Source organism: Malus sylvestris, chromosome 13 (genome assembly GCF_916048215.2).
Source record: "Malus sylvestris chromosome 13, drMalSylv7.2, whole genome shotgun sequence".
Classification (NCBI taxonomy): Eukaryota; Viridiplantae; Streptophyta; class Magnoliopsida; order Rosales; family Rosaceae; genus Malus; species Malus sylvestris.
Window position 1 is genome coordinate 10,628,839 of NC_062272.1, and position 27,257 is coordinate 10,656,095.

Genomic DNA, 27,257 nt, shown 5'->3' on the forward strand with positions numbered 1-27,257 from the left:
CAGTAAAGCATCATCTGCAACATTTATATCCTTTAAAGCTTTCTAGTTAGGAATAACACCTATATTTTTCCTTACAAGCAGGTGATAGATACCTTTCAAATGAAACAATGGCAACCCTTTTGAAGCAAAGCATAACATTTCTATTCTAAAAAGCTTTCAAGTTAGGAATAATACACCTTTAATTTTTCCTTATAAGCAAGAAAACATATTTGGTTCCAGAACAGAAAACCTGGTTGAATCCTTTGTAACTTGTATTGAATTATCGGAAAATCAAGTTTGTTGATATGACGAGTCTCAACTTCGATGACCAAGATGGTAAGATACTTTACCTGTTTGCTTGAGTGTGTTGAAGTTGGAAATTAGTACCTAATGTACACGTTTCTTTTCAGGGATATTGAGAACTATTTCGGATGCACCACCAACCCATTACACAGTAAAAGTACAATCGATTTCGTTGCTCACCAAACATAACTTGGAGAAATATGAATCTGGGGACTTTGAAGCCGGATTATACAAATGGTACAATCCTTTCTCTCTATTTCTGAGCATAGGTTCTTATTGTTCCTTTTCTCATAAGCTTTGCGTTAATTGCTACTGTTTACTTCTTTTTTTGGAGCTGCATTGGAGTACTATAAATTGTTGTTTTGCTGCAGGAAACTGGTTTTCTATCCGAATGGAAACAAGAACAGGAATGTGAAAGAGCACATCTCTCTCTACTTGGTAATGTCTGGAGCAACTGCTCCCCATATTTCTTCGGAAGTGTATGCTGTTTTCAGGTTGTTTATTCTCGATCAGAACAACGGCAATTACTTCGTTCTTCAAGGTAGCATTTCTTTCTTTTAACTCAACGAATAAAAAGGGCTTATAGTTCTCATATTTGTGAAGCGTCGTCTCATTTTCCAATCTTTTTAAAATATGCATTACTCAGAACCAAAGGAAAGGCGGTTTCATAGGATGAAACTCGATTGGGGATTCGATCAATTTCTCTCCCACAAAGCTTTCACTCAAGCTTCAAATGGATTTCTCATAGATGACACTTGTGTTTTGGGAGCAGAGGTCTTTGTTTCTAAAGAGAGAAGCAAAGGCAAAGGAGAGTGTCTAGCATTGGTAAGCAAAGGTAAAGGAGAGTGTCTATCATTAGTAAAGGATCCTATTATGTACAAGAATACTTGGAGGATTGACAACGTATCAAAGCTAGATGCGGAATCCTACGACTCAAAAACATTCATTGCAGGAGACCAAAAATGGTATATAACACTAAACTTGACAGACTTCGCTCTTGGTATAAGAAATCTCTCTCGAAGATATCGAAAACTAAAGCGCAGTTTATCTGAAAGTGTTGTAAATGTGGTGGTGGTTGTTGCAGGAAGATGCAGCTCTATCCCAAGGGAAAGGGCAATGGAGTTGGAACCCATCTTGCTTTTTTTCTGGCGTTAGCCGAACCAAAATCTCTTCCTCCTGGCTGTCAAATTTATGTAGAGTTTATTTTACAGATCCTAGACCAGAAGTATGGCCAGTATCATATCTCTAGTAAAGGTAAAGATTTTGCCTAATCCTACTGCTACATAATAATACGAGCAAAAAGGATTAGAACATCTAACAAACATTCAATTAAGGGTGGTTTTATTGCCGCCATCATGCTAAAATTCCCACCATGAACTATGATGAGACTCTAGTTCTTGGAGGTCTTTGAGTCGTGATGGCGTACCATGTTGGTGATACTTACTGTTGAACCCACGTTCAGTGGAAAGCCAATATCGAGAATTTCTTATTGCAACCTACTGAAAATGTTCACAATTAGTCAGTAGCGAAAGACTTTAGGGTTTAATTCGTTTTGGGATTCGGGTAGCCCAATCAGTCATCCTCACAGTCCATTTTCTGAAAACATTCGAGTATTTCTTCAAGAATGTACTGAACTTGAAGACTGCAGTGTCCGGGGCATTCCCATTTGGTGCACTCTTGAAATGTTGAAACTCATGTTGAACTTCTAGTATTTAGCAGAAAGTAACTGAATGTTTTCAGCAACATGACAATAAACCGTATATAGACAACAATTTAATATGTTTAGTGTCATCCAGTTCTATCTTTTATTAAAAGTTTGTAACCAACTCTATTTGCATGTTTTACCCTTGTGGAAATAGACTCTTTGTAACGTAAGAGTAAAGCTGTTTACGATAGATATTCCTTCTCGGAGAGTCATGTTAGCTTGGAGTCACCCTTTTACCCTTTTTTCCAATATACTATTGAACTGAGAATCCTTTTTGTTGATTGCAGCAAATCACTGGTTCAGTGTCTCAAATTCGATGAAGGGATGGATGAGATTTACTACTCTGGGATCATTCAACCAGGCACACATTGTGTTGAATGATACTTGCATTGTGGAGGTAGACGTCACTATCCATGGAATTATTGATGTACTGTAGCCAAATAGTATAATAGTACAAAATTCCTGCTATTTGAAACTTTGGGGGTGTAAAATAGTAAAGCTAGTCGAATAAGGTGTTAAAAACACATTCATTTCACTTGTGAATACCATTGTATCGTTTGTGACTACATGGTGAATAAATACATCATTGTCTGCTCTTCGTATACCTTTCTTTGACTACTACAAAATGGAATTATTATGTCATAGGTGATGTCGCTTTAATATAATATAATGGCAGACAAGACATTTACGACACCTACTGAACATGACGTCGGATTTACTGTCGCTTGTAAGCATCATAAACTGTCTATGTCGCTTTTAACCTACATAAACATTTAATGTCGCTTATAATAACAGACATACATTTTAATAATTTTTAAATAATGGTGTTGCTTTAAAAAAAATAGTGTCGCTTTAAAGCGACATAAAGTATTGGTGTCGCTTTGAATCGATGCAATGTTTTCTTATTTCCACGCAACTTGCAATCACTATGTCTGTTAGGCTTGCTTCGGTTTGAACTGAGGCAGAATTTTCTTATTTCGACTCCATTTTCATCAAGTCTGTCAGGCTCACGTCGGTTTTAACCGACGCATTTTTTTCCTATTTTGATGCCACTTGCCTTTTAGTAAGTGTGTCAGACTACTTGACTTAGTGTCGGTTTTAACCGACGTGAAGTCCAAATATTTCGATGCCAAGTGCGTTTCAATCAGTGTGTCAGAGAAAAGCAGCAATAGAGCTCAACATATTGGGGTAACAATGTAGTCCTTATTTCTCATCTCTAAACCCTTTTTGAAAACCTGTATTTACGTAATTTTTTTACAAAATTTCTTCTTCTTGAAATGGGCAGTGGCCGAAAGGGCAATATTCCCCAGAGGGTTCCTCTCCCCCCTCCTGTGTATGGAGCGTCATCTTTCAGCAGCTCAAAAACTTCCCGTGCTACCAGTTTCAGTTTGCCATCTTTCACGAACCCTTCCCATACCAGTTACGAGCCAAGTGTTCCTTCTTATTATGGAGATAGCAGTTCCGTCAGTACAGCTCCACCTACTCCCAATTCAACCTATGATAATCAGGTATGCAAACTTCTCAGTTGCCACCTCTAAACACTATTTTGATGGGTTTGTAGCGCTCTTGAAGGTTAACAATTTATATGGTGATGAACAGGTTTGCTGTTAGACCCCACATCGCCTAATGGAGTGGATCTTGTATGCCTTATATGTACATACCCACCTCTTATAGCACGAGGCATTTTGGAGACTCACTAGCTTCGGGTTCCATAGAAACTTCAAAGTTAAGTGAGAAAAAGGCCAGAGCATTTTCAGGATGGGTGACCCCTCGGGAAGTTCTCGTGTGAGTTCCTAGAAACAAAACTGTGATGGCGTGGTTGGGGTCCAAAGCGGACAATATCGTGCTACTGCCGAGTAGAGCCTAGGATGTGATGGGGGCCGGGTTGGGATGTGACATTTGCCCCATTTGCCTTACGAATCTGAAAGACATGGCCTATGGTTGCTGGCATCAAGTACATTTTTGAACTATAGTTTCAAGATGAGTTGAGACGATCATATTTTTAGTATCGTGTTCTTAGTGTTATGTTTTCAGTGCAAACATGCTGCGAATGCGGACAAGATCTTCAGTCGTGCCCAATTTGCCAAAGTGCAATCCAAACCCGAATAAAACTGTATTAACAACGACGTGCTTTCATGCCAGAGTTGGCTGACATTTTGTGTATTTCTTTATTTTTTCAATCACATTCTTTGTAATCCATTGCTTCAGGTGGTCAAGAGGTTACTAGGTTTGGTAAATGGTTGGTCAAATCCAACGTATGGTGATGATGATCCAAATGTGAGTGAATATTCTGGTGATTTTTTTGGTTGTTTAAGAAGAAAATGAAAAAGAAGTGAAGAGCTAGCCTCAAAAGAAGTGAAGAAGTGAAGTTTTGGTGATTTTATGGACAACATCATAATTATTTTATTTATGGAGATGTTAGTTAATGTCGGTTACGACCGACAGTAGATCTACTATTTTATTTATTTAACTTACGTGATGTCGGTTTGGATTGACAGTAAGTGTGATATTTTTATTGTGTATTTGTTACTTAAGGTTGGTTTTGACCGCTATCATATCAGATTTTCATGTTGCTTATAAGCGACGTAAGAGCCGATGTCGCTTTTAAGCGACGCTGTTGTTCATTTTTATTTGGGATACTTTGGATGCACTCCCTGTCACATCCCGGCCCGGGGCGAACCACTTCCCGGGCCCGCTCCACCATCATAGCACGATATTGTCCGCTTTGGGCCCCGACCATGCCCTCACGGTTTTGTTTTTGGGAATTCACGAGCAACTTCCCAGTGGGTCACCCATCATGGGAGTGCTCTGGCCACCTTCTCGCTTAACTTCGGAGTTCCTACGGAACCCGAAGCCAGTGAGCTCCCAAAAGGCCTCGTGCTAGGTAGGGATGGGAATACACATTTAAGGATCACTCCCCTGGGCGATGTGGGATGTTACAGTCCCTAATCCTTAACATTATTTGATTAAAACCTTAATGGTATTCAAAGTTTGATCAAAGTCCATTGACTTTGTACACCTCATTATATTACTATTAATATTTATATTTTTATAGTTTTGACATTAATTGTTTGATATTTTATGAGATTCAAAATCATATAAATTTAAAATCCCTTATTATAATACTATTAGAAACGGTTACAATAAAAAGAATTCAAACATTTTGATTGAATAAATTGATAAAAACTATGTAAAAATAAGAAATAATAAATGGCAAAAGAATGTATCCATAGTGTTAAAAAATTGGTACATTTTACAAAAAAATTGGTACATTTCACATATAACAAAGTGGTACATTAATAAAGAAGAATGAGTATATTATAAATAAATTAGGGTATATATAAAAGATTAAAAAATTATGAGTACAAATGAATTTTCAAAAAATATAGGCCCTAAAAGAATTTAAAACATGGGTACAAAATAAAACTAAAAAGAAAATACTACAAATTTTAAAAAAATGTTGCAAATTAAAAGTGAGTACAAACTAAAAATATAAATATATGATACAAAGCTTAGGCATAAAACATAAATATACCATATGTAATTTTTTTTATCATTGATTAAATATACAATGTCACGTTACGGTATACACATGAGTATAAACACAAATAGAACTTTAAAAAAAGATGGGCACAAAAAGAAACTAATATATGGGTACAAATAAAAAATGAAAATAAAATTGGTACAAATTAAAACATATTTGCAAATTAAAAATAGGTACAAACTAAAAATAAAAATATATGATTAATAATTTAGCCATAAATATAAGAGTAAATTGTACAAATGGTCCCTCAACTTTAATCAAATTGGAGCAATGGTCCCTCAACTAAAAATTCATTACCATTGGTCCCTCAACTTATCAAAATGTGTAGCTATAGTCCTTTTCATCAATTTTGTCAAAATTTTGTCAAAATAAGCTATGTTGGAATGACCATTTATATAATTAGGGTCCCTCAACTCATCAAAGTGTATAATTATGGTTCTTTTCGTCAACTATGTCAAAACGAGTTATATTGTAAGGACCATTGCTACAATTGGATTAAAGTTAAAGGACTATTTCTCCACTTGAATTAAAGTTCAGAGACCAATGGTAATTGATTTTTAGTTGAGGGACCATAGCTGCACGTTTTGATAAGTTGAGGGACCAAAGGTAATGGATTTTTAGTTGAGGGACCATTGCTCCAATTGAGTTAAAGTTAAGAGACCATAACTACAATTTACTCTAAATATAAATATACTAATTGTAACATTTTTAACACTAAAGGAATATATTTAAAAATAAAAATATTTTATTATTCAAATAATTAATGATGTTATTAATACCTAAGGATTTTGATAAAAAGTTAAAAATGTTTAATCAATGGAGTAACAAAAAGAAGAATGTGAACGTAATATCTCCTTTTTATTTTATATTACTTTGCTTCTTGGTGGCGGATTAAGGGGGCTAAGCGACATCATTACCCTTTTGGTGACGGTAGTATTGGTGTCGGTTCCTCTATTCGACATTACATGATTTAATGTCGGATTTTTACCAAAAATCCGACAATAATTGGTGTTTCTTGTCGGTTTTACACCGCCAGTGATATCCTCTTTTGTAGTAGTGTTTGTTTTCGATTTCATTTTTCCTTCCATGGTGCTCGAGAGCATAGAATACTCCGGACTTTTTAACCGTTAGATTTTGATTTCTTTATTTTTAAACAAAGATCTGAACGGTTAAAGCACACGCAATATCCCATACTCTGGGACACCGCAGAAAATCCTTTCTTTTTTCGTTGAACTTCGATTTGGTTGTTTACGGAGGAAAAGATTGGAAATATATTGGGACATGAAAGATAAATGAGACAATACTGAATTGGAAAATGTTGCATTTAATAAAAGTTGCAAACTTTACAGAATTCACAATGAATCAAATATACAAAGAACATGATAATACAGAGTGAAGCGGGCCTCACAAGCTCGTTCTGATAGGGACGAGGCGATTAGATAATTAGGGGAGGAGATGTCAAGATTAGCCAAAGGTTTTCTCGCTGCTGTAACACATCCAGGAAACGGTCATCCTCCGTGTAAGTTTCATAGATGGAATCCAAGCAACTGGATGTAAAGAAATACACATAATAAAGTGTTAGGCCCCGTTTGGGATTGAGGTGATTTTAAAAAAAGCCACTGTGAAAAAAAGCTGAGGGTCATTTTTGTGTTTGGTAAACTGAAAAAAAATGGCTTATTTTGGAAGCTGCTGTGAGAATAAGCTGAAAATCAAAGGAAAAGCTGAAGCTGCTATTTGCTGCTTTGAAAAAAAGCCAGTTTTTTCAAAGCACACGGAGCTACAGTGCTCCTTTAATGAAAAGACACACTATCATCCTGCTTTTTTTTTCCAAAAGCACTTTCACAAAAAAGTTTACCAAACACTCTACTGGCTTTATTTCACAGCCGCTTATTCTCACAGCACAGCCGCTTATTCTTACAACAGCTTTTTTTCAAAGCACAGCAATACCAAACCAGCCGTTAAAGTGGCTCCAAAAACATGATTCATGCGCGAAATTGTACTGGTCGAATGGATGACAACACGCTCTTTACCTGTTTGAGGTAAAGTGTTCTTCACATAAACAAAAAGAGCGTTCCCCGGGGTCAAGTGAAGCCTGCTGCTTAAGATATGGATAAACTGTCCGACAGAAATATCTCTAGGAACTAGGAATTTAGAAGAAACAAGGAAACATGGGATAGAGGTTATTCTCCTTGAAGTGAGAATGCATAAACAAGCAGCTAAAATTGACTGAGGATCCTCTCCGGATCCTCTTTGTGAGGATTTCGGGGACCCTCAAATCATATTTGTTCATCGTACATCGTGTGACTAATTTTCGTTAGATACTGTTTATATTTAATTTTAAATAAAAGTATTAAAATAATTTCTGACAGTACGATATACGATGAACGAACATGATTTGAGGATCCCCACAAAGAGGATCCGGAGAGGATCGTCGTTCACTAAGGGCTAGTTTGGTATTGCTGTGCTTTGAAAAAAAACTACTGTGAGAATAAGCGACTATGCTGTGAGAATAAGCAGCTGTGAAATAAATCAGTAGAGTGTTTGGTAAACTTTTTTGTAAAAGTGCTTTTGGAAAAAAAAAAGCAGTCTGAGAGTGGGTTTTTTCATTAAAGGAGCACTGTAGCTCCGTGTGCTTTGAAAAAAATCCAGTTTTCCAAAGCTGTAAATAGCTGCTTCATCTTTTTCCTTTGATTTCAGCTTATTTTCACAGCAGCTTCCAAAATAAGCCCTCTTTTTTTTTCAGTTTACCAAACACCTAAAACCCTCACAGCTTTTTTTCATGGGTGCTTTTTTTTTAAGCACCTCACTCCCAAACCACCCCTAAAATTGTCCAGGAAGTAAAACATTGGGATTATACAAAGCTGCAGATAAAGGAAATTCATCCAAGCAAAAAAGATCCTCAGAACACAGAGCGAGTAACAGAAGCCAAGCTCTCTGTTATACAAGAACGAAGAGTTATATATTCAGGATTCCTATAATTATGTCACATAAACCAGGAAGAAGGACCTAGAGACGGAAACTTTACTGACCTATAAGAATATCGAAATTCTTATATCCTAGAAAGTATCATTTACAAATGTCGATGTGAAATTGTAAAACTAGGGTGCCATATTGCATTCAAGTTTGTTCTTGACATAGGAAAGATTGACCTTGTAGAAAATGAAGAGAACTGTGACAACTAAAACATACTTTTTCTTTTCCATTTCAGGCAGGTCTATCCAGGAATATCTTTCAATGTTCCCCTGCAGAAAGACATAAAAAGAACACCCTAATCAGTTTTGACATCTTATCCACCCTCGCAAAAATGCTTCCAATCAAGTCTAACCGTGTCGCTTGTACTTAAATTAAGCCACTTTATGATTGTACATGTGAGGTTATACGATAAAATCTTCCTAAAATAATCAATTCTTCCCGAGTGTATCAGATCTGTACACGAAATGCAATGAAAAAAACATCGATCAATGATACACAATTCTTCGAGGTGATAATGGGAACCATGATGTTAAAACTTAAATTTATTTCTGTGTTTTGAAAGTTTTGAACAAAAAAAAAAGAATTGCCTGAAAGTGAATATCAAACCACATAAGATAATAACAACTTCAGAAAGAAAATGTCGAAGATTCTTCACATACGTAATCCACATGAATTAAAATTTGACCTTTTTTCGCCACACAAACCAAAAATTTGTCATTTCAAAGCATGCATCCATCAAAATCTCTCAGCCACTAAAACGTTCACCTCTCAATAGGGTCAATGTCAAATTGTAATAGAATAATAATTAAATCTTTAACAAATATTAAGCAACAGAAATGCGTTAATAAATTAAACAAATTAAGAAATTCTAATCAACCAAAATATCATAAACAAGGATAAATTTCCATATTTCCAAATTCCAAGTGCATTATTAAATTCCCAGTATAATGGCACTTCCAAAAACAAAAATCACTGAAAAAAAAACAAAACAAAAACTCACCGGAACTCGATCTGGGTAGTTTGCAATTATATATATATTTTTATTCTTCAAGTCGTTCATCAAAAAAAAAAACCCCAATAATTAGCACCAAAAAAAACAATATTTTGCAATTATATTTTTGTTTGGTCACAGAAAACTAGTGCTCTACCCAATTGGAAACAAGACGAGACGAGGAATGTGGCAGGCCAAATCTCTCCTGACTGGTTGGGAAGTTTATGTTGATATCAGGTTCTTTTTGCTTGATCAGAAGAAAGGATGTACTTGGCTTTTCAAGGAATTGCATCGTCATGTTTATTTCATCTAGTGGAGTGACAACTCGTTCTTTTTCATATTTTCTTAGTCTTGCTTTTAATTTGCTGATCCATTTTCATGTTGCATTTCTTAACTAGACGTCAATGAAAAGGAAAAGTGTTTTCATGGGATTATGCCTTATTCGGGTTTTGATCAATTCGTCCCTCTTACAGCGTTTACTAATGCTTCCAACGGATATCTCATGGAAGACATGTATTTGGAGCGGACATTTTTGTTTGTAAAGAAAGAAGAATAGGAAATGGAGAGCGTCTATCAATGATCAAGGATGCTGTTAAGTGCAAGCATGTTTGGAAGGTTGAGAACTTTTCAATGTTAGATGCTGAGAGTTACTACTCACAACTCTTAATTGCTGAAGACCAGAAATCGTATCTCCAATAGGTTTTCAATTTTCTATCTTATCAATACCTTTTCTTTGCTGAAGTCAAATTTCAGCTAACTGAAAAGAGATGGATATACTTTCAGAGGTTTGAACTACATATGCAATTTGTACGTATATAATGTTTACATTATCCCTTAAGGTGTCAAGCTGTAGTTTTGCTTCTAATGTAAAAAATTGCTCCTTTTAATTAAACTTGAAAGGTTAATGGAATCTTGAAATGTTCTCATATACCTCTTCTGATGGTCGCTGGAGGAAGATTCAGCTCTGTCCGAAAGGAAATTATGATGAGAAGGGTACTCGTATTTCACTTTACTTGGAATTGGATGGTTCAGAAGACCTTCGTGATTCTAAAGTGTTTGCTGAGTTTTCCCTGCGCATTCTAGATAAATCCCTTCCTTGAACAAGTCTTCTGAAGGTAAATTTGTCCTATTTCAATGTTTAATTATGTATATAGTCTCATATAACATGAGGATTGATTCCGTGTCCGTGTAGCTAGTCGCTGGTTCAGTGCCGCGGATTAAAGTTTTGGTTGGTCTTGTTTCATTCCACTGGACACTTTCAAACATGCAGGCAAGGGGTTTTTGTTGAATGATACTTGCATAGTGGAGGCCAATGTCACTGTCCTCGGAGCTGCAAAAGCACTGCAGTCTGCTTGTCTTCAGTTTCAATGTTGCTAAAATGATGTTAACTGACTTATGAATATGAATGAAAGTTCTGCGTCCACGATATGGTTTGTACTAAATGTGGTGCTTCTATAGAACCCTAGAGCAGCAATCCTTTCCCACCAAATGACTTGTGGTTGAAAGGCATTTTTATCTTTGAATTTATGTTGGGCTCAAGTTTGTGCTTTTGTTTAAAAAATGATTGAAACGCATTTTTTGCTCAAAAATATGGTTGAGCGCCAAATATACCGAGTCTTGACGAGTAATGTCATACGACTAACATCTCTTGTCTATAGCCGAAACTTTGTTTTGTTTGTGTAATCTTAACCTCCTTGACAATGCTAAACTAGGGATGGACAACGGTTATGGCGGGCGGGTAACTGCGGTTATTTACCCATAACCGTTAAAGTTTTTATCCGCATAACCGTTTACCCGTTGGGTATTTACATAAACGGGTATACTCATACTCATAACCGTTTATAAACGGTTAACCATACCCATAACTGCATACCCATTTACCCATAACCGCATATCCATTTAACCATAATCGTGTACCCGTTTACTCTTTTTTTTTCACCCGTCTACCTATTTTTTTAACAACTTGAAAATTAAAAAGAAATTTGACATACTTTTCTTTTTCTAACAATTAAATACTGTTATAAATACATTTAACATGAATTTTTGTATTAACGGCAATATTATTTATGAATATATGGGATGTCTCCCAATTATTTGACCGTCAATTTATTACAAGAATCATGCATGGTCGTAGGTTAATTAATATTCTTGTATACATACATACTGTTTGGGCTCAAAATATTAGTTTGGGCCGAGTATAGAATCATTCTCGGCCCGGGAGGCCTTACGATAAGGGTACCATGGATCGTGGGCCTTCGAACCTAGGACGGCTAGGTTATGATGTAGGACAAGTCGAGTCCTGGTGCAATAAGGAGTCTCGGCAAGATTAATAACCCGAAGCGAAATAGCACGTGTCGCACCGTTGGATGCCTATCTCGACACCAGGGATGCTCGGATACGCTACCAGGAGCAAGTTCGGGTCCTGGCCCCAAGCACACTTTCGATCTCAGCCTCACCTGAGGCACTTACGTAGGACCAACAGGCAGCCGAAGAGACACCGCGGGACCAAACCATTGAAGGAGCAGAAGAGTCTCTTTGTCCAACTCTGACGGTAGCGGAGGCCGTAGTCGCTAACCAGGAAAGAGACGAGGCTAGCGAAGAGGATCATAACCCGATGGGCCTGTCAGTCCTGGATAACATGGAAATCAGTATGGTCCATGTTTTGCCCGCTGATTTTCAGTCAAGCACAGCTCAACCGAATTTCCTCAATGGTGATGTAGTCGCCGAGGAAGCCGGTCATATCGATTTTGTACCTATTGTTGAAGACGAGTCAAAAGATGATAGTCTGAAAGCAGCTTTGGCCAAATTGTTTCCTCGTTCAATATCGGCCAAACTTCATCATTTGAAGCCATTGTATGTGACGGCCCATATCGAAGGATATCCAGTCTCCAAAGTTTTTGTCGACTGTGGAGCCACCGTCAATATCATGCCTGTGAACATCATGAAGGCCTTACGTCGCTCTAATGACGAACTTATTCTGTCTGGGATCATGATGAGTAGTTTTGTCAACGACAAATCCCAAACCAAATGAGTACTTCCGTTAACAGTAAATATTGTCGGTCGTACTCACATGACTGCTTTTTTCATTGTGGACTCCAAGACCGAGTATAATGCACTGCTCGATCGAGATGGGATTCATCAAACCAGCTGTATTCCTTCATCATTGTATCAAGTGCTCGTCTTTTGGGACGGCAAATCGGTCACTGTTCACCCGGTCGATAGCCAACCCTTCGAAGCTAACATGATCCAAGCACGGTATTATGATGACCACGTCGGCTACATCACCCTGCAAGGCTTCAATGATGAAGGACGGCCGACTCGGATTTCTGTTCAGAAAGCTATCGAGGTTGGCGCCGAGACTGTCCACCAGGATTCGGCGAGACTTGGGTTAGCTAACTTCTTCCTCGACCCCGATGTTTGACACCGATCGGGAATAACGACAGGCCGCGGTTTCTTATACTATGGAACGACTGCTGGCCCATTGGTATACTATCTCTAAGCAACCACATTCAGGGGTCAACCTCGTCGAGTTCCTCGCTGAAAGGGATAATGGTCCCGTCTCATCTCTTGAAAAAATTCAAGTTGCTCCGGCCGAACTTGAAGATAATCGGCCCCAAGTTAAGGACCCCCTGGAAGAAATTAATGTTGGGACGGCCGATGACCCACAACCTTTGTTTATTAGTGCTTTACTTCCCCAACCTATGAAAGACGAACTTCGTACCCTGCTTGAGGAGTTCAAAGATTGTTTTGCTTGGAGCTACCATGAAATGTCTAGCTTAGATCGTACTCTCGTGGACCATGAGTTACGTATTAAGCCTGGATGTAAACCTTTCCATCAACCACCTCACCGATTCTCAACCGAAGTGCAACTCGGTATCAAGGGTGAACTGGTTCGGCTCTTGAACGCCGGGTTCATTCGGACAGCTCGGTACGTTGAATGGTTAGCCAATATCGTTCCTGTTTTAAAGAAAAATGGTGCACTGCGCATTTGCATCGACTTCAAAAATCTGAATCTGGCAACACCCAAAGATGAGTATACCATGCCGATTTCGGATTTGTTAATAGATGCTGCGGCAAGTCATGCCATCTTATCTTTTATGGACGGCCATGCCGGGTACAACCAAATTTTCATTGCCGAAGCTGATGTGCATAAAACTGCTTTTCGCTGCCCAGGGGCACTCGGCACTTACGAATGGGTTGTCATGCCATTTGGCCTCAAAAACGCCGGCGCCACATACCAACGGGCAATGAACACCATATTTCATGATTTAATCGGAACCATCGTCGAAGTCTATATTGACGATGTTGTAATTAAATCCAAACAACGGCGGACTCATCTGGATGATCTTCGACATGCTTTCCTCCGTACGCGTCAACACAATCTCAAAATGAATCCTGCCAAGTGTGCATTCGGTGTGTCGGCCGGTAATTTTCTCGGCTTCCTAGTGCATCACCGTGGGATTGAAGTGGACGAAAATAAAGCACGTGTAATCATCAGTGCTCCACCCCCGACGATGAAGAAACAACTGCAGTCCTTACTCGGTAAGATAAATTTTCTCCGCCGATTTATAGCTAACTCGGCAGGAAAGATGAAGGTGTTCTCTACGCTTTTGAAACTTGAGGATATCTTGGTGTGGACATGTGTTGTTTGATGCCGTATTTTTGGAAGAACTTTGCCAAATCTTTTCCCACAAATTGAGGGCTGTTGTCAGTGACGATGGACTGAGGGATGCCAAATCGGAAAATGATGTTCCTCCATATAAAGCGCTCTATGTCCGTCTGAGTCGTGGTTGTCATGGGTTCTGCTTCTACCCATTTGGTGAAATAGTCAGTTGCCACGATCATCATGCATCTTCCCCCCGTAGCAGGCGGCATAGGTCCTACCAGGTCGATTGCCCATTGCATGAATGGCCAAGGACTCGTTTACGGGTGTAGCTCACTGGCGAGTAGTGCTGGTACTAGTTTGTAGCGTTGGCAGCGGTCGCACTTTTGTACTAATTCCTTAGCATCTTGGTGCATGGTAGGCCAGTAATAGCCTGCGTTAAGAGCCTTTTGAGCTAAGGATCGGCCTCCAGAGTGATTCCCACAAACGCCTTCGTGGATTGAGCTTAGAACCTTCAAGTCATCGGAAGGTGTTAGGCAGCGGAGATGTGGTCCGGTGTAGGATCTTCGGACGAGAATGCCATTCCACATATAGTAGCGTGCCGACTTAATTTGGAGTTTCCTTGACTCTAATCTTTCTGTGGGTAATGTGCCGTTGACCAAGTAGTCTATAATTGAACTTTGCCAAGTGGGAGTTACACTAACCTGTGACACTTCGGCTGTCGGCTCCATCTCTATGCTTGGCTTGTCTAGATATTCCACCGGAATGGAGCGTTTAAATTGGTGGTCAAGGGCGGAGCCTAAACCAGCTAGTGCATCTGCATGTGCATTGTCTGCCCGCGGAACTTGAGTGGGAGTGTAAGTCTGAAATGCTTCAAGCTGCTGGCGTACTTTCTCTAGGTATTGTGCCATCCTTGGGTGTTTTACCGTGTATTCCCCAGTAGCCTGGCTGGTGATTAGTTGGGAATCAGAATGAATTGCGAGTTTCTTCACCGCCAAGTCTTTTGCCATTCGGAGGCCTGCTAGTAGAGCCTCATACTCTGCTTCGTTATTGGATGCTTTGAAACCTAGAGTGATCGCCTGCTCGAGCATTGAGCTATCTGGAGTAACAAGAACTACACCTGCTCCCGAGCCTTTATAGTTGGATGCTCCGTTGACATGCAAATTCCAAAAATCTTGGTTGGATGGAGTAAGTGTGGCTAAGGTACTCTCGGCTGCTTCTGAGGCGTCGTTGGGCCGCACTGTTGCGTTGCCTGAGCTAGGTGTGAATTCCGCTACGAAGTCTGCCAAGGCTTGGGCCTTTATCGCTGTGCGAGGTTGGAAAACTAAACCATATTGACTAAGTTCCAATGCCCATTTCATCACTCGTTGAGAAGTGTCTAGACCATGTAATATTGATCGTAAGGGATATTGAGTCATAACAATGACTGTATGAGCTTGAAAGTATGGTCTGAGCTTCCGAGCTGCAACAACTAATGCCAAAATTAATTTTTCGATCTTCGGATATCTTGTTTCCGCATCGAGAAGAGCTTTAGAAGTGTAGAATACCGGCAGTTGGGCCCCCAGCTCTTCTCGTATAAGAGCAGAGCTCACTGCTGCCTCAGAAACTGCTAAATAAATGTATAAATCCTCCGCTGCTTCCGGCTTGGATAGTAAGGGATGTGATGTGAGATAATTCTTCAAGTCTTAGAAAGCTTTTTCGCATTCTTCATCCCATTTGTCTCTTTGTGCCCTCTTGATAGCTTTGAAAAAGGGTTTGCATCGATCGGTAGATCGTGAGAGGAAACGATTGAGGGCGGCTGCTCGTCCGGTCAAACTTTGGATCTCCTTCAAGGTAGTTGGAGATTTCATCTCTATGATTGCTTGGATTTGCTTGGGATGTGCTTCAATTCCTCGTTGGGTTACTAAGTACCATAGAAATCGGCCTGAAGATACTCCAAACGTGCACTTGGTGGGGTTGAGCTTCATCTTGTACCTTCTAAGGATATTGAAAGTTTCGGCTAAATTGCGAATGTGATCTGATCGCTGTTTGCCCTTTACCATGATATCGTCGACATAGACCTCCATGGTTACCCCAATTTGCTTTTTGAACATCATATTTACTAGCCTTTGGTAAGTGGCTCCCGCGTTTTTAAGGCCAAAGGGCATGACCTTGTAGCAATAGGTGCCTCGCTCTATCATGAACGCAGTTTTTTCTTTGTCGGGCTCATGCATGGCTATTTGGTTGTAACCAGAGTATGCGTCTAAGAAACTAAGCAACTGGTTTCCAGAAGTTGAATCTACTAATAGATCAATCCGGGGGACAAGATAATGATCTTTTGGGCATGCTTTGTTGAGGTCGGTGTAGTCTACGCAAACCCTCCATTTGCCCTTCTTTTTCTTCATGACTAGTACGACATTAGCAAGCCATGTCGAATGCGCTACCTCTTCTATGAATCCAGCCTTCAATAGTTTGTCGATTTCTACCTCGATGATCGCTACTCGTTCGGGTGTGAAATGTCTTCTTTTTTGAATTACCGGTTTGGCAGTTGGATCAACGTGCAGCTTGTGGCAGGCCACTTTGGGATCAATACCGGGCATGTCGAATGGTGACCATGCGAAGATATCTCGGTTTTTCGTAAGGAAAATTGTGAGTTCTTCCTTCTCGTCTGGGCTTAGTCGTGAGCCAATTTTAGCCGTCTTTTTCGGCTGCTGGGGATCAAGAATGATGTCTTCGACGTCCTCTTCGGGTTTCCATCTTATCTTGTCTGCTTGGGCGCCATCTTCTCGATCCACTTGCTGTAATTGCTATTTGGTAATTTCTTTACCCTTTTGGACTTCGGTAACCTCTACGGGGGTAAAGGTCTTTTTTTTTATTCTTTCAACATTTGCACAGTGCATCGTCGGGATGAAACCTGGTCAGACTTGATCTCTCCGACTCCTCCTCCTGGGATGCGAAATCGGATTTTTTGATACTTGACGGAAGTGACGGCATCCAGCTTGATCAACCAAGGTCTCCCAAGAATCCCATTGTAGGGGGATAGGTCACTTACGATTGTGAATGTTTGCTTTGAGACGACTGGCGGTGTTTTTACGTCAAGTGTGATATGGCCGATGGCAGTTTAGGTGTGTCCGTTGAATCCAGTAAGTACCTCTGCCCGGCGTATGATTGTACTTTCCAGGCCCATCTTCTGAATGACCGAAAGTTGAAGTAGGTTGACTGCACTTCCATTGTCAACCATCATCCTGTCGACTATAGCATGGGCTAGTTGGACAAATACTACTAACGCATCGTCGTGTGGGAAATCGACTCCTTCTGCATCCTGCTCCGTAAAGCCAATGATAGGTCCAGGTTGGGTATCGACTGCTTGAACTTGTGAGATTAGTAAAGCCTGCTGGATCTTCCTCTTTTTGGAGTTATTAGTAGCCCCCAAGTGCTCGGATTCAGCGAAAATGCCATTGATTCGAATCGTCTTAGTTGCTGACTCCTCATCTCCGTCTGCATTCATTTTTGGCTGCTCAGCTGGCTTGTCCAAATATCTATCGACTTTGCCTTCTTTCACGAGTTTCTCTAGGTAGTTCTTCCAAGCGTAGTAGTCGTTGGTTGTGTGACCGGGACCTCGGTGGAATGCACAATACTTGGTGTGGTCCAACTTGGAAGTATCTCCTTTTGACTGCTTCGGCAACTTGAACCATGGTTCATTCTTGACGTCACGAAGGATTTGATGAATCGGAATTGAGAACTTAGAATAGTTATTGGTCATCGGGCCTTCTTTGGTCGTGGGTCGGTCCCTGCGCTTGACCTCCTGCCTGCCCTTGTTGGGTTGATTTTCATCTTTCTTTTGAGTAGCTGCTAACTCTTTTCAAGGCTGTTCGGGAGCCTTTTCTGCTTGTCGAGCCTCGTCCCAAAGTGCATGCTTCTCCGCCAGAGCAAAGGAATCTGCTAGAGTTAGGTCTTCTTTCATGATCATTTCTCCAAACAGTGGGTGGTCTGCTGGTAGTCCTTTTTGGAAGGCTGCACTTGCTATCGAGTTGTCGCATCCGACGATCTTCGCCTTCTCTGCCTTGAATCTCTTCACGTAATCGCGAAGTGACTCTTTTGGGTTTTTCTTTACGTTGAACAGGTGATCGGACTTTTTCTTAATCGAACGATAAGATGAGTATTCTTTGGTGAAAACCAAGGAAAGATCATCAAAATTCTGGATGGATCGTGCCGGCAAGGTATGAAACCAATCTTGTGCCTCGCCTTGTAAAGTAGTAGCGAATATTTTGCACATAAGGGCGTCATTATTCCGATAAAGGACCATCGCACTTCGGTAATGCTTCAAGTGTCTTTCGGGATCTCCGTCTCCTTTTAAAGATGTGAAGTGCGGCATGCTAAACTTGCGCGGAGGCTCTGCCTGCTCGATCTTATCCGTGAAAGGTGACCTGCTTATGTTGGTCATATCTCGCCTTAGTGCTTCATCAACCATTTCGTTGCGTCGAAAATCACGCATCTGTTCATTGAAAAGCCTTTCTACCTCTTCTTGGATCTGCTTTTGTTGGGGTAGTGGGGTCTTCGGCTGCCCTTGGTCTTTATCTACCGGTCTAGGCTGCTCTTCTTCTCGCTCGGCTCGTCTATGCCATGGCTGCAATGTATGAGATAGATTCCTAGCAGGCGAGGGATTTCTTTGCAAGCTACCGGTGGAACTAGAGTCGAATTGAACGATTGTTTCCTTCCGTTTGTCAGGCTGCCCGCTCCGATGTAATGTGGAGGATACTCCTTGTGAGCCTAATCGCGAATGAATGTTTTGCCTGGAAGGCTGCCCATGTTGATTATCAAAGCGTGGCCCCAACCGTGAATGTATACTTGCTCGTGGGCCTAATCGAGAATGCACGCTCCTCCGCGCGCTAAGACGAGAGTATACGCTATTTCGGGGGCCCAATCGAGAGTGTGCACTGTCTGAATGCTCGACTTGTGACGGGTTAAACGGCTGCTTTCCGGGTCGTTGCTTAAAAGGCTCCTTGTCTACCCTTGTTCTACTTCAGGAAACTTCATCGTGTGCGCGTCGCATCTCAGTGCGTTGTAAAAGTTGATTCACCAAGGTAGTTTGTTGTGCAAGGGCGCTCGTCAATTCTATGACTTATCGGGACAAGTTTTGCTCGCCATTCGGATTAGAAGAGCTTGAATGGAATGCACCTTCTTGAACAATAAAAGGGTGGTTGACTCCAAGTGCAAGATTTGAGTTGGGGAATGTCAAATCTGGGGAGAAATGTGGTGAAAACGTCTCAGCCTCGATGATTGGTCCGGATGGTTGAGATTATCTCGGGCCGACTTGAGCAGCTTGGGAAACCATGAGAGCAGGCTGGGCTGCGGGGGCAGGCTGGATCACTGGGGCAGACTGGATTGTTGGAGCAGGCTGGATCACGGGAGCAGACTGCTCAATGCATGGTGCATGTGAATGCGAGGCTTGGGCTTGGGTCCACGTAAACTTGAATGGCACGGCTTGGATCGTGGTCTTGGTATTGTGAGCCTTGGATGGCACGGCTCGAGCCGTGGTGAAAACTCCATAGACCTCACCACGAGTGGCTACCGAAGTAGCCACCGCAGTGGTTCCCATGGTGGGCGTGGTGAAAGCACCATGGACCTCGCCGCGGGTAGCTACCGAGGTAGCCACCACAGTGGTTCCCATGGTGGAAACTCGTGGTGATGATGTCGCTCCCCTTATTGTCGCATTTTGCCTCACGGATCTCCGCAATCCCATTTCTTGAATATTAGAATTTTCATTTGTGGAATTTTCTAAATTTCTAGCCATTATATTTTTCTTATACGTTTTATCAAAGAACCTTTGCAAGTAAAAAATTCTATAAATAAGAACGTATGAAAAATATTCAAATGGACTAGAAAACAAAGAAAAAACCTTTTTGCGCGAGAGTCTTTTACGAGTATGGATTTCACCTCTCAATGAAAGCACCAATTTGTGGATACAAATTTTCTCCTCTTCGATCTTGGACGAATTTGCACCTACAAAACAACTAGCACCTTAGGTTAAGGCCAAAAGCCTCACGCGCCCACGATGAATGGGGGAGGCTTTGGCCGAAGAACCTCCGATGCCAAAGTTAGAATTTTAGAAAGAAATAGTGTTTAGAGTGTTTGGAATTTTTGCAAGAGGATTGGCCTGAATTTTTGGTGAAAATAAGAGCCTATTTATAGGATTAGGCTTTTCCATTTTCTTCAAGGAATGGCCGGCCACTCTCTCCATTTTTTTGGTGAATTTGTGGTTTAATTAGCCCCTTTATTGGATAATAAAATATGATAGAAATGAATGGGGTGTTATCCAATTGAATGATTAGTTTTATTTGGGTAATAATATGGAGAAAATAAAAAAGGTAAAGAATAAAGGGAGGAAGTGTGGCCGGCAACTAGGTGGGACTTTTAGGTTTTATTTTTGGTTTAATTAGCCAATTAATTGGCTAATTAAATATGAAAAGAAATGTTATAGTAATTATGGTATTGATTGGCTAATAAAAGGGAATAAATTGTGGGAAAAGGTAACAAAAAAGGTAATGGTTTAGGTTTTGAATGGGATAGCGGGCCCTATAGTATTTTTTGGGTTTGAGTGGATGTTTCAAATTGATAATTAAGGGATTGATTAGGTGATTAATCCCTTAATTAGTCAATTTTTAGGAAACATGAAAGGAAAATATTATTTAGCCAATTGATTAGCTAAATAATGGAATATAAAACATATAAAAAAGAATTAGGTTTTGGGAATTACCTTATAGAAAGGACTTGATGAAATAGGCTTTAAATCGTTACCTATTTTGAGCACTTTTGACTTGGTTGAAAGATAATTTCCTACTGCTTGCGCGTAGGAATCCCGGTATGCCTCAAGGGTATTTTTGTCCTCTTTCGTTCAAAAGTCCACATGTCGCCTAGTGAATATTTTTGGCTCCACAATGTGCACTGGAGAGCAATGGCAAGAAATTCAGAAAATTGGAAAGCGTAGAAGTACAAATGAGAGGATTTCGGTATTTATAGGACAATTGAGGGAAGGGCAATCGTTCGAAATTCAAAATGAAGGGTAAAATCGACCGAGAAATTCGCTAATCATTATGAATATTCAGAGGATCCAGTTGAGAAGACCGAGGATGTCGTGTTTCGGGAGACGCACGATTGCGTGTGGCGGCGAGATTAATGGTGAAAGACGGTTTGGCGTCTGCACGATGCTGAATGGTTCACAGATCGAGGTGGCATGGTGGTGTTCAACAATAAGACCATGATGATATGACGGTTCAAGGAGCCGCACGCTTCAAACGTCATTATTAAGGATTAGCCTTATAAATGAATGCCACGTAGTGTGGTGGTTAGCAGGATCAAGATTGTGCAATCGTGCTCAATAAATGCGCCTCGGGAATAAGAGCATTTGAGTTTTGAGTTCTAATTTTGCTTCTTCAAGGCTGGGGCTCGACCAGAGGGTTCAAGCCGAGGGCCTCAGAAGCGAGGGGGCAATGTTTGGGCCCAAAATATTAGTTTGGGCCGAGTATAGAATCATTCTCGACTCAGGAGGCCTTACGATAAGGGTACCATGGATCGTGGGCCTTCGAACCTAGGACGGCTAGGTCATGATGCAGGACAAGTCGAGTCCTGGTGCAATAAGGAGTCTAGGCAGGATTAATAACCCGAAGCGAATCCGGCTCAATTAAGGACTAGGTTCACAATCATAGAGAAAATAGGACTAGTCGAGTTGGTGTTTGATCAGGAGAAGAAGACCTACTCTGAGTAGGGTTTCGACTCGACTTTAAAGGTATCCAGTGCTATAAATAGAGGAGGCTGTGCAACAAGGAGGGCCCCTCCAATTCAACACACAACTGCCCTACGTAAATTCTCTCAACAACTTTGAGATTTTTATTTTCCCTTTTCGCTGACACATCTTCCGTTGGCATCAACAGCACTGTGAAAACAACCGGTGACATCTTAAGTCGGCATAGATAGCTCTGTCGCCGTAGAATCAGTCGGTCTCGCAGCATCTTCCGTTGGCATCAACAGCACTACGGCGAGGACGGTTGGTTGCCTATCCCAGTCTCAGTCGAGAAGGATTTCTGAATCCTTATTGATTGAGGTCATCTCATTAACCTTCTCGGCGAAGTGAGGTGTTACAGTTTATTGAGCTCGGCGCATTGCACGCCGAGTTATTTTATGATTGGATACTCCCAAGTGAGATTTAGAGTTCGGCATTCAGACGGCCGAACTACGTTTACTATCAAGACTTATATTTGCTTTGAGTATTTGTGGCCGTACACTTTGGTGTCGATTCAGCGTGAGTTTACTCTGACGAATAACATCACTGTGACCGAATCCGACGACGGCGATTCGTGAACTTCGTAAGAATAGTAGCCTTGTCTTCAGGTTCGAGAACCCAAGAGGCCGAGACGTGTTCCTTTCTCGGCCGCAATCGCAAGACACAGAAGTCAGCCGCGCGCCCAACGCAACAACAACAAATTTACTCCTCGGTCGAGCTTAGCCGATGAGTTGGCATACCCTGCATTCACCGAAGGACATAGTTAGCTTATAAATTATTCGGCCTGCGTGCCATGTAGGCTTGGTAGTTTCTAGGGTCAACACATACATACATACATACATACATACATATATATATATACATATATATATATGTATGTAAGTATGCATCAGTCTACTAATAAGCTAATTTGATAAATATTTGCATTTTTATTTAGAAACATATGTTCATCGATCCAAGCCATTTAATTGATTTCTAATTTTTGGAGAATATGTGTAAAATTGGAGAATGTGTTTTGAAGCACCTAAAAGCAGGTGATGGATACCTTTTCAATGAAAAAAGGCAACCCTTTGAAGCAAAGCATGACGGTTCTGTTCTATCCCTTTTTTTTTTCTTGACAAACAATAGCATTGCTAGGTTCAATTGTTAGTGTTCAGGGGAGATCAAACCCGCACCAAGGCACATAGGCATGATTGCTTTCCGCCATTGCGGTAAAGCGTCATCTACAACATTTATATCCTTTAAAGCTTTCTAGTTAGGAATAACACCTATATTTTTCCTTACAAGCAAGTGATGGATACCTTTCAAATGAAACAATGGCAACCCTTTTGAAGCAAAGCATAACATTTCTATCCTTAAAAGCTTTCAAGTTAGGAATAATACACCTTTAATTTTTCCTTATAAGCAGGAAAACATATTTGGTTCTAGAACATAAAACTCGGTTGAATCCTTTGTAACTTGTATTGAATTATCGGAAAATCAAGTTTGTTGATATGACGAGTCTCAACTTCGATGACCAAGATGGTAAGATACTTTATCTGTTTACTTGAGTGTGTTGAAGTTGGAAATTAGTAGCTAATGTACACGTTTCTTTTCAGGGATACTGAGAACTATTTCAGATGCACCACCAACCCATTACACAGTAAAAGTACAATCGATTTCGTTGCTCACCAAACATAACTTGGAGAAATATGAATCTGGGGACTTTGAAGCCGGAGGATACAAATGGTACAATCCTTTCTCTCTATTTCTGAGCATGGGTTCTTACTGTTCCTTTTCTCATAAGCTTTGCGTTAATTGCTAGTGTTTTCTTCTTTTTTTGGGAATATGAATATGAGTACTATAAATTGTTGTTTTGCTGCAGGAAACTGGTTTTCTATCCGAATGGAAACAAGAACAGGAATGTGAAAGAGCACATCTCTCTCTACTTAGTAATGTCTAGGGCAACTGCTCCCCAGATTTCTTCGGAAGTGTCTGCTGTTTTCAGGTTGTTTATACTCGATCAGAACAACGGCAATTACTTCGTTCTTCAAGGTACCATTTCTTTCTTTTAACTCAACAAATAAAAAGGGCTTATAATTCTCATATTTGTGAAGCGTCATCTCATTTTCCAATCTTTTTTAAATATGCATTGCTCAGAACCAAAGGAAAGGCGGTTTCATGGGATGAAACTTGATTGGGGATTCGATCAATTTCTCCCCCACAAAGCTTTCACTCAAGCTTCAAACGGATTTCTCATAGATGACACTTGTGTGTTGGGAGCAGAGGTCTTTGTTTCTAAAGAGAGAAGCGAAGGCAAAGGAGAACGTCTATCAATGGTAAATGATCCTGTTATGTACAAGAATACTTGGAGCATTGACAACGTATCAAAGCTAGATGCGGAATCCTACGACTCAAAAACATTCATTGCTGGAGACCAGAAATGGTATATAACACTAAACTTTTTAGACTTCACTCTTGGTATAAGAAATTTCTCTCGAAGATATCGAAAACTTAAGCGCAGTTTATCTGAAAGTGTTGTAAATGTGATGGTGGTTGTTGCAGGAAGATGCAGCTCTATCCCAAGGGAAAGGGTAATGGAGTTGGAACCCATCTTGCTTTTTTTCTGGCGTTAGCCGAACCGAAATCTCTTCCTCCTGGCTGTCAAATATATGCAGAGTTTACCCTACGGATCCTAGATCAGAAGTATCGCGAGTATCATATCTCCGGTAAAGGTAAAGATTTTGCCTAATCCTACTGCTACATAATCATACGAGCAAAAAGGATTAGAACATCTAACAAACATTCAAAATTTAAGGGTGGTTTTATTGCCGCCATCATGCTAAAATCCCACCACGAACTACGATGAGACTCTAGTTCTTGGAGGTGTTTTGAGTCGTGATGGCGTACCATGTTGGTGATACTTACTGTTGAACCTGCGTTCAGTGGAAAGCCAATATCAAGAATTTCTGATTGCAACCTACTGAAAATGTTCACAATTTTAGGTTTGTCGTAGCGAAAGATTTTAGGGTTTAATTCGTTTTGGGATTCGGGTAGCCCAATCAGTCATCCTCACTGTCCATTTTCTGAAAACATTCGAGTATTTCTTCAAGAATGTGCTGAACTTGAAGACTGCAGTGTCCGAGGCATGCCCATTTGGTGCACTCTTGAAATGTTGAACTTCTAGTATTTAGCAGAAAGTAACTGAATGTTTTCAGCAACATGAGAATAAACCGTATATAGACAACAATTTAATTTGTTTAGTCTCATCCAGTTATATCTTTTATTAAAAATTTGTAGCCAACTCTATTTGCATGTTTTACCCTTATGGAAACAGACTCTTTGCAACGTAAGAGTAAAGCTGTTTACGATAGATGTTCCTTCCCGGAGAGTCCTGCTAGCTTGGAGTCACCCTTTTACCCTTTTTTCCAATATACTATTGAACTGATAATCCTTTTTGGTGATTGCAGCAAATCACTGGTTCAGTGCCTCAAATTCGGTAAGGGGATGGATGAGATTTACTTCTCTGGGATCATTCAACCAGGCATACATTGTGTTGAATGATACTTGCATTGTGGAGGCAGACGTCACTATCCATGGAATTACTGATGCACTGTAGCCAAATAGTAAAATAGTACAAAATTCATGCTTTGTGAAACTTTGGGGGTGTAAAATAGTAAAGACAGTCGAATAAGGTGTTAAAAACACATTCATTTCACTTGTGAATACCATTGTATCGTTTGTGACTACATGGTGAATAAATACATCATTGTCTGCTCTTCATATACCTTTCTTTGTTTTCGGTTTCATTTTTCCTTCCATGGTGCTCGAGAGCATAGAGTACTCCAGACTTTTTAATCGTTAGATTTTAATTTCTTTATTTTTAAACAAAGATCTAAACGGTTAAAGCACCCAGAGTATTGACACGCCCCGATCTCGATATTCCTCGAATACCAGGATAGGCACGTGCTGGCCGACACCTGATGTCATGCCCCGATCCCGACATACTTCTAGGTTCGACATGTGACGTCATCAAATACCCGTAATTCAACATACCCCTCCTCCGGAATATGTACAAAGTATAATTCAAGATCTAGATGTATAATAATTTTTCGTACACTTCATGACTGTATCTAACCTCTTCGTTAGACTGCCTACGTACCCTCAATAGGGATCAAGCCATTCGTAGTTCAATTTCACTATAACTCGACATATAACACAGTTTGTTCAAGCCAAAATGCATAACATTCCTCAATCAAACATTTGGACTTAACAAACATGAATTATTATAATTCAAAATACATAACCACCCGCATGACAATTAATGTTTCTATTTCATCCATCATATAAATCATTATGTTTCAACATAAAATCGCTTTCATATCATGTAATATATCAAAGAATCAACACAGCACAATAGTTTCCTCTAGTGCATTGATCACTGATCTAATCATGTTAATAACAATCATATTCAACATCCTTCCACAATCATCTCAAGTAACCCATTCCATGATATCAATGAGGCATGATATTAACATTTAATTATGTTAATCAGTCAATCAAATCACACCTCAACAACAACAACAACAACAAAGCCTTTTTCCCACTAAGTGGGGTCGGCTATATGAATCCTAGAACGCCATTGCGCTCGGTTTTGTGTCATGTCCTCCGTTAGATCCAAGTACTCAAGTCTTTTCCTAGGGTCTATTCCAAAGTTTTCCTAGGTCTTCCTCTACCCCTTCGGCCCTGAACCTCTGTCCCGTAGTCACATTTTCGAACCGGAGCGTCAGTAGGCCTTCTTTGCACATGTCCAAACCACCGAAACCGATTTTCTCTCATATTTCCTTCAATTTTGGCTACTCCTACTTTACCTCGGATATCCTCATTCTCAATCTTATCCTTTCTCGTGTGCCCATACCTCCCACGAAGCATCCTCATCTCCGCTACACCCATTTTGTGTACGTGTTGATGCTTCACCGCCCAACATTCTGTGCCATACAACATCGCGGCCTTATTGCCGTCCTATAAAATTTTCCCTTGAGCTTCAGTGGCCTACGACGGTCACACAAACACGCCGGATGCACTCTTACACTTCATCCATCCAGCTTGTATTCTATGGTTGAGATCTCCATCTAAGTCTCCGTTCTCTTGCAAGATAGATCCTAGGTAGCGAAAACGGTCACTTTTTGTGATCTTCGCTAGATTGCTCCGTTCATTAGTGTGGATAAGTAGGATAGAGATAGGAAAGCAAACACAAGATGTACGTGGTTCACCCAGATTGGCTACGTCCACGGAATAGATGAGTTCTCATTAATTGTGAAGGGTTTACACAAGTACATAGGTTCAAGCTCTCCTTTAGTGAGTACAAGTGAATGATTTAGTACAAATGACATTAGGAAATATTGTGGGAGAATGATCTCG

At 40.4% G+C, this 27,257-nt stretch overlaps 1 protein-coding gene across 2 annotated transcripts; it reads left to right on the forward strand.

Moving 5' to 3' along the window:
• Positions 1 to 134: 134 nt before the first annotated feature.
• LOC126595122 (BTB/POZ and MATH domain-containing protein 3-like) lies at positions 135 to 25,619 on the forward strand. Of its 2 annotated transcripts, XM_050261490.1 has the most exons (7): positions 135 to 315; positions 390 to 519; positions 654 to 823; positions 929 to 1,247; positions 1,367 to 1,536; positions 2,275 to 2,384; positions 25,417 to 25,619. In XM_050261490.1, exons 1-7 carry the CDS (start codon positions 285 to 287, stop codon positions 25,453 to 25,455), a joined length of 969 nt encoding a protein of 322 aa, XP_050117447.1. In that variant the 5' UTR covers positions 135 to 284; the 3' UTR covers positions 25,456 to 25,619. The 2 variants fall into 2 exon arrangements, with proteins under 2 accessions (XP_050117447.1, XP_050117449.1); XM_050261492.1 differs by lacking the exons at positions 135 to 315; positions 390 to 519; positions 654 to 823; ... (1 more) ...; positions 1,367 to 1,536; positions 2,275 to 2,384 and adding exons at positions 23,137 to 23,381; positions 23,456 to 23,585; positions 23,722 to 23,891; positions 23,997 to 24,282; positions 24,402 to 24,571 and having other exon boundaries at positions 25,307 to 25,619.
• The last annotated feature ends 1,638 nt before the right edge of the window (positions 25,620 to 27,257 follow it).